The sequence below is a fragment of the Cygnus olor genome, chromosome 1 (genome assembly GCF_009769625.2).
Source record: "Cygnus olor isolate bCygOlo1 chromosome 1, bCygOlo1.pri.v2, whole genome shotgun sequence".
Lineage (NCBI taxonomy): Eukaryota > Metazoa > Chordata > Aves > Anseriformes > Anatidae > Cygnus > Cygnus olor.
Window position 1 is genome coordinate 122,313,569 of NC_049169.1, and position 8,227 is coordinate 122,321,795.

The 8,227-nt window shown below is 40.9% G+C and overlaps 1 protein-coding gene across 1 annotated transcript; it reads left to right on the plus strand.

Annotated features, from left to right (window-relative positions):
- The first annotated feature begins 333 nt into the window (after positions 1–333).
- TASL (TLR adaptor interacting with endolysosomal SLC15A4) lies at positions 334–7,898 on the plus strand. Its single transcript, XM_040531245.1, has 2 exons — positions 334–513; positions 5,683–7,898. Exon 2 carries the CDS (start codon positions 5,684–5,686, stop codon positions 6,557–6,559), a length of 876 nt encoding a protein of 291 aa, XP_040387179.1. The 5' UTR covers positions 334–513; position 5,683; the 3' UTR covers positions 6,560–7,898.
- Positions 7,899–8,227: the final 329 nt, after the last annotated feature.

The following is an 8,227-nucleotide window of genomic DNA, read 5'->3' on the forward strand; positions in this document are numbered from 1 at the left end:
ATCTTGACAGGTCTAGATGTCTTGCTGTGTCAATTAAAAATAAAATGGTAGGTAATGGTTGAAATATAATAAACCATAAATCACAAAAAGACAAGCACTTTATCTAAGACCGTTTTAGATGTTCAATTCATTAAGGTGAACAATTTTTGTTTTTGTTTGTTTTAAACGGTTAATAAAGAGAAGTCTGGCTGCATGGACTGAGTGTGTTGTAACCAGTTATTTTAACAATACACTGTTTCACAATGAAGTTTCATTTAGACATAAAAGAGGAAGCAAGGCTAGCATGTTGTGGTTCCGTCAGTTATAAAACCCCCTCAACTCCTAAGGGACTTTCTTTCTATACTTCTGCACTACAGAGGATTGGAAATAAAGCAAATGTCATCTTAGAAGTGTATTTGAAAAGGAAATAAAAACAGAACGCTGCATTTTGGGGTAGGACAGGCGCACAGGAAGCTTTAAACAGATTGTAAGACAACCAGTTTGTGTACCTGGTCAGCTGCTATATCTTTGGAGGTAAGAACTAAAATATACTATGCACTATATAAAAGTATGAAAATGTTGCTCTTGCTTACCAAAGCAGCTTGGTTCTGTTTGCGTGGGATTGCAGCTGGTAGCTGGTGAAATGAAGATGTGCTTTTTCTGACTGTTCTGAATGCCTGCACACGTTTGCAGAGTCCCAGCCACCGTCCACATGCAATTACTGCTGCCTTAAGAAGCGATAAGAACATTTCAAAAGTGCTGTCTTCAGAACCACAATTGACCGTGATTGTGAATGTAAAAAATTTTTGATTGATCCTCTGATCCTTCTGGAGACTGTCATAAAATCATACTAAAATAATGTTCTTCAGAATACTTTTACAGGGAGTCTTACCAGGTGTATTGTTTTTATAAACATTATGGTATTTTTTATTGATTTTTGCATGGTATTATACTGTTCAAATCATCTTAGAAGTGGTGTACTCTATTTTTAGATTAGAAATAAAAATAGGCACTGTAATAGACACAAATGGGCATAATGTTAAAAATATTAATAGAAAACATGTTGAGACTTTTTTATTTTGAAAAATGGAAAGATGATGTTAAAAAATATAAACAAAGAAATTTTGTCATTGCATTTTCCTGATTCACAGCCAATTTCCTGGTTCGATGCAAATTCACAGTATGACATGGGTGTACACCCTCCCCTCCTTTTTTATACCCTTTAGCAGATGTGACCAATGTTTGAAGGTTTGTTAGTGCAACGTTTCCCTCACTCCTCCTGGGAAACCCCTTCAGCTTTTTCTGTCTTTCTTGCTTTACCATTTATTCTTTTCACTTCTAGAAAGTGTATTCTATACCACATGTGCACATGAATTTATTTCCCTTTTATTTCAGCTGCTTAGATACAAAATATTTCAGTGCAAATAGTTCAGTCATAACAACAACTGACAACTAATTAAAATAAACACAGAAATGCAGAAACAGGAAATTATTTCCATCCCGGGGAAAAGCACAGTCTAGCAATATTATGTAGTCAAGTCATCCTAATGAATGCGGAGCTTGATCCCTTCCTGCCTTACTTTTCATATTGCGGCTTACAGCTTTGCATATTAGATGTAAAATGCTATCGAATCAGATTGATGGTGTCCTAAAACAAGTTTGTATGGGTACAGATGATTAAGGAAAATGTGGAAAGCAATAAATCAGGCTGGCTTTGTACAAAGCTTCGAGGAACTAATAAAACAGAGTTGGATGGGAAATGATTTAAGAGCTCGAGAAGCTCTATTTACCCACATACACTTTTTGTTTTATTTTTATGGAATTCTGTCCCCTCAAAAACTCCACTTAAAGATATAACAGCACTCAAACATACATTAAGAATGTATTTTTCAAAGTGAAGGAAGCCAGGTGCTCTTGGAGTTCATTGCCATCCATTTAGCATGACTGTGTAGACATTTGTCAAACAAGAACATCTCACATTAAAATAAACATATAAAGCATAATGCATTTTCTGAGGAGATCTCTCTGTTGCTTCCTTGGACAACGTGATTGGTAGCTGGTGAAATGAAGATGTGCTTTTTCTGACTGTTCTGAATGCCTGCACACGTTTGCAGAGTCCCAGCCACCGTCCACATGCAATTTCTGCTGCCTTAAGAAGTGATAAGAACATTTCAAAAGTGCTGTCTTCAGAACCACAATTGCTCTTGAAATATGGGATTTTCATCCTCTTCAACCTTCTCTATCTGTTCCCCACAAAGCAGCCCATACATCCTTGTGGGAGAGGGACTCCTAGCTTTCCTGAAACTCCTGAACTGTGGACATGTGAATAAAGATGAGCTGGGCTCCGATTTTCTTCTGAAGGAAGACAAAAAGATCTGAGCTAAGAGAGTTGCGGGGGGCGGGGGGGCGTTGCGCAAAAGGTGCTTGGCTCAGGACTGCTGCTGCTGCTGCTGCTGGAAGAGCCTCATGGAACAGTCCCATGGGTCTCAGGTCTTCCAGAGCAACAGTAGGGGAAGTGACAAACACAGCGGATCACATTTGGATGCTTGTGCAGAAGCACCGCTTAGCTGGTCCTCTTCTCTTCTGCCTTGGGCAAAGTGGGCCAACTCCCACCTCAAGCAGCAGCCTCCACTACCTTTACCTAAGCCAGCTCTGGGCACTGGAGATAGCCCTTAACAAATGGGGTTCAGACACCAAAACCCATGGGTTTCATGCATTAAGGAAGGGCTATATACTCATCCATACGCACAGCTCATTTCACTTCCTTCTTCACTGTCCTGATTTCCCCATGCTGGCTGCACTGAGGCTTCTCAGGAGCTGTTTCATCCCAGCCCTGGTGGAAGGTGAGATGTGGATCCCACAGCATATGCGGGCTTGCTGCTCCAGCCTACCCTGCCTGCCAGGGGAACTCTCACATGCATGCCCTGCAGTTTGAGGGAGATCTCAAACCTCAGCGAAGGGTCCGTTTCTCCACAGACTATAAAAGTGACTGTTAATACTAGGAAAAAACATACTAAAGATGAATCCACAAGGTCTGGGTTCCCTTGAGATGGGGAGACTTTAATTGCAGTCCTGACCTGCTGTCAGCTAGAACATAGGCTGTATCTATAGCTTAATTAAGCTATACCTATAGCTATACCCAGTGCTATAACTTGAACTGAAACCACCAACAGCACAACTTCAGTGCCATTCAGAGCCTCACTCAGAGAACTGAAAGCCAGATATATTCCATTTCAAAACAGGCCTTTCTATTCTCTGAGCTTTCTGTCCCCTCCTTTTGCAATGCAAAATAATATCCCTTTCCCCACAGAGCAGTGATCCCAGCTGGCACCATGTTCTTTCCATTCTCCCTAGCAACTTTTGATCTTGCTCAGGTTTTTTACGGGACACAATCTATCATATCACTTTGTGCACACTTCTCATGTGTTCCTTAAGCTTTTTGCTTACCCTAAGCCAAGAACCCCCATTCTATTTGCTTGATCCCAGACTATAATATGAGGTCTTTATGCAAACATTGGCGCCATCTCCAAGCATTATATTCCAGCAAATTTGCCACCACTCAGAAAATAGTAGCAATACCACTGGATTCTCCACATGGCTTTAAACATTCATCCTGCCTTTAGGCTTTTCTTCTTCTGAAAAACTGTGTCTCCACTGTGATCTGTGCTTAGATAGGACGTAGCCAGCTCCCCTTGCCAAGACAGTAGCTGTGCAAGGAAATATTGGTTTGTTCACTTTGTGTGCAAAATGCACCAGATCAATATTGTAGACCAGACTGTTTTTCCTTCTACAACAAAAATAGAGCAATTATATTCAGGAAGAGGAAAGTGAAAGGTGAATTTAAGGAGCGTGAAACCCCAAATATTGAAAGGCATTAGATATAATCCCCATGCATTTATAATCTTGGTGTATAGGTGTGTGTGTGGCACAGGAGGGGGACTAAGAGAAGGGACAAAAGAAAGCAGAATTAATGAAAACTGTCATCCTTGTCTGATGTAAAATACAAGAATTAAGCGTGACCCAACTGTGTGGCCAGCCATCAGTCGTGATGGAATAACAATGTGATATGGGTATATGATAAGTATTAGGACCAGAGATATATGTAGCTCACTTCTGCATTCTGGCTCTCGACAACACCCATCAGAGCTTCAATTAGATTTCCTTGCAGAGCTGTGAATATCATCAGATTAGTGCCACAGCTCTTGCAACCTTCAGAGGGTAAACTTGTAACTCGTTCAACAAAACATGTAATTCGTAAGCATGACGGGAGCCTAATCTTTTTGAATTTGCCTGTTCTTTTGTTTCCACTTCAGTCTCAGACCCTGTGCTCTAAAACTCTGAAAATGGGTACTGCAGAATGCAGCACGAAGAAATGAAACCAGCAGTTTCATTTCCCTAATGTATCACCTTATGACAGAAACAAGATGCATCTGGGTAGTAGGAAAGACAGAAGTGTCACATGCTACCTGAGCACACATGGCTTTGCGCATGTTGGTTAAGAAGCGAATAGGCCAGATGTTATATTTTCACTTGATTCTCAGAATCAACATTAAAAGTCAATGTAGGAATAAGTGTATAACAGTTCCTGCTACCCTAAGCTGGTGGCGACTTGACACAAAAGCCCTCTGGGTCAGGGCAAGAGGGGAAGGGAACAGCCTTTGCACTGCACAAGGAGGGGAAAGAAGGAAAAGGGGAAGAGAAGGGGAGGTTTACAACAAGAGCACCTCAAGCATTTGGGTGAGATTTCTGTGGTGGTACCTTAATTACAGCTAAAACCTAACACAAGACAACAGCAACTTACTGCAAAGATTGGCAAGCTACAAATATATATATGTGTATATATATATATTTGCCTCTCATGTAAATGGACTAAAATGGACTATATTTCATTAAATGTTACCTGCCTGTGGGAAATCTCACACAATTTGAAACAGCAGAAGGGATTCAGAGTCACCAAAGCAAGTGTTTGGGTATATTTAATTTTCATGAATATTTCCTTCTGAAGGAAGATTATTTTTTTCCTGCAGCAGCCATCTTCATAGTGTGGAAGTGATTTATTTTCCCCCTGAGGAAAGTCTTTTCTCACACTATCTTCTTACCAACATATGCCTCAAGTCCATATCCACAGTTAGACAGGATTTAGCCAACATTTAATACTACTGCAGCATTTTGCACTAGCAACTGCAACACAAGAGATACCTGACTCAGAAATGAAAGTCTTTTCACTCTTGTAAAATGTTAGTTGAACAGTCATCAGCAGCAATGATGTAGTACTGCATGTGCTGCAGAGATCCCACCTCACCACTATTCACCTTGGCTTTTTAGCTGAAATAAAGGGCAAAAATATAAATATTTAAATGCAAGCTATTATAACACTTATTACCACAGCAAACCACTTCTTGTTCCTCTCTTCCCAATTCACTTGTCTTTGGATGTATCATACATACCATATGCTGTGTTACACAGAATATACTTTGATGCAATTGAGTTAACAGCACAACGGGGAGACAATCTGATCACTTCACTTATTGACTCAAGTCTCCCAGAAAGACAGAGACATGTGTTGATGTCCAAATCAGAAATATATCTCGGCAGCTTGTAACAGAGGTGCGAGTATAATCATCACTCACTGACTTGGTAATGAACTAATGGTTTCTTCTTGTCATTTTTCTGTCTGCTGGTGGTTCCTTTCCTTTCTCGAAGGATGCTGTCGGAAGGTTACCTTCACAGAATTGCCTACCTTTGTGAAGACCTGAGCTCTGAGCTCTGCACCAATGTGGCAGCTGAGGAAGTGGTGTATGAAATGAGGTCCATTAATTATTCTTCCAGGGATGAAGCACAAGGAAAAAGCTTCCTTCAGCGATGCAGATCTGCTGGCAAATGTTTTTCCTCAGTCCACTCTAAAGGCAGCAAACACAGCAAAAGGCAGAAGGATAATCTCCTGCAGCCCACGCAGCACCCAGCGCCCGAAGGGCAGACATCTCCAGCTATGGACATCTGCGAGGGGCTGGCAAGAAAAGACACCTACCTGGTTCCATCCTCCTGCAAAAGCATCTGCAAGAATTACAATGACTTGCATATAGCTGGGGACTACGTGGTGCCTATTAGCTCAGTGGCATCAGATTTTACCTGCGACAGTGGCATTGGCCCCTTCCTGGAGTCCTCAGAGATTCCGCCGCCGATGGAGTCCATGAAGGTCCCCCCCAGCGAGACCATCCGCAGGCCAGTCCAAGGCTTCTCGTCGTGCTGGCGGCTGGCGAGCTTAATGCCACACCAGCAGCCTCTCTCTGACTCGGCCCTCAATGACTACCTCGAGCAGAAGCTGGTGGAGCTGTACAAGCAGTACATCATGGACAGCACAGCAAACAGGGCATCCCCCACTCAGATCCTGGCCTCGGAGCTCATCATGACTAACGTAGACCAAATCAGCATGCAGATATCACGAGAGAGGAATATGGAGACCACCAAGGCCAAAGACATTGTCATCAGCCGCTTCCTACAAATAGCCAGTGAACAAATATCCTCTGAAATTAGCACACCCAGTCTGCATATTTCCCAGTACAGCAACACTAATGTGTAGTATTTGAATTTCTACAGTTAGACAGCTTTTAGGTTCTGCAAACTCATTTTTTATTTTTTATTTTTTTATCTCTTCAGACATCTTTCTGCTTCGTTAAAATTTATTTACTGTCTACCAGTTACATTTTCCAGCACATATTAAGTAAAAATATCTGTATTGCACAGATGTCCCCCTATTGTGCGCCAGATGAATTACACTTTTTTAAAAATGTTTTTTCCCGAAGGCTTATTTCAGTGAGTGAGTCATGGACATTAAAAAAAAATTTGGTAGAAAAATGACTAAGAGCATATGACACTCTTCCAGATGCTCTCTTTCTTCCCCCTTGACATCTCATTTCAACTTTCCTCCCCTGGAATATGCCATCCTACCTGAGGGTCTTTGTGAAGCTAAGGCTCACAGCCCTGAAAATGCAGGGATCGCAGAGCCACAGAAACAGAAAATTCAGGATGCCATCTGGTTCATCTCCCTGACCCAAACTGCTTTACTTACAACACCTCTGTCAGATGTTTTTTTTTTTTTTTTATTCTGTTCTTAAAGATACCAAGTAATAGACACTTTACAGGTTCTTCTATATTAGCTCTAATTAATCCATTGGTATTTTCCTATTCAAAAGTTACCATCCCTTTTTGCAAAGCAAAACTCTGTTTCCAGACAGACTTCATCAGCGGGAGTGTGCGTGTATAGCTGTATATTTTGTGCCGAGCTGAACTTCTGCGACAGACGCCGGTGACTTGTGATGACAGACAGACACCATGTTTGTCAGCGACTTACAGACCTGTGGCTGTGGAGTGGTCATGTACGGATAGTGGTGATAATAAGGTGAATGCTTCTTTCTCTTCCCCTTATTTTTAAGAGAATTTCAAATTGAAAAATAAGGGCTAAGCCAAAGCACCGGTAATTAACGTGACCAATTCCTTTGGCCGCTGAAGGAAGGCAGAAACAGACCACTCAGCAGCGTGACCAACCCCTCCTTTTGTTATGAGTGTTGCTCTATGTAATAGGCCAAGGTCATTTGAACTTGACATATATCTAATAGAAAGGTCTTCCGTAAAATCTCACAAGTCTTAAAAAAGAAGAAGAAAAAAATAATTAGCTGCCTCAAGGGCAAGGATGGTTACCTGGTTTGAGTCTGTATGATATATAACACATTGACAATGACAATCCATCATTGGTTGAGTTTCCAAGTTTAAATATAATGTAAATACTAATTTATAATAAATATTCATCAAATGTTTTCATGCCAGTGATTCATGTCAGTGATTCAACACTGTCATTTTGGCCTTTGTGTTCCTCTTTTGTTTTGTTTTACAGATGTAAGGCATGCATTTATGTGTATTTCAAAAACAAATGCAAAGTAGTAAACATGTCAGTTTATTTTATTGCTGCTCTCTTCCTAGAGACTACCGGATAGGTCAGTATATTTTCCTGCTTGTGCATTGACAGGGTATCCAAAAACAGTTGCTATACAAATCTTTCCTGTGTGAATTCAGAGGCTGTACTTTCTGTTGCCATAGCAGCCTACCCCAATACTATTATTCAACAACTCAAGATTGCTAATTTCTGGCTTCTAATGTTTCTAGACATTTATCAAATTCAATTTACAAATAGAAAAAATACTATGCTAAAGAGACAGTAACGTTCAAGTAAATGTACAGTCACGTGTTCTGC

Bases quoted from the DNA above. Each gene is read 5' to 3' on its own strand.
- TASL (XM_040531245.1), top strand. From the start codon at position 5,684: ATGCTGTCGGAAGGTTACCTTCACAGAATTGCCTACCTTTGTGAAGAC.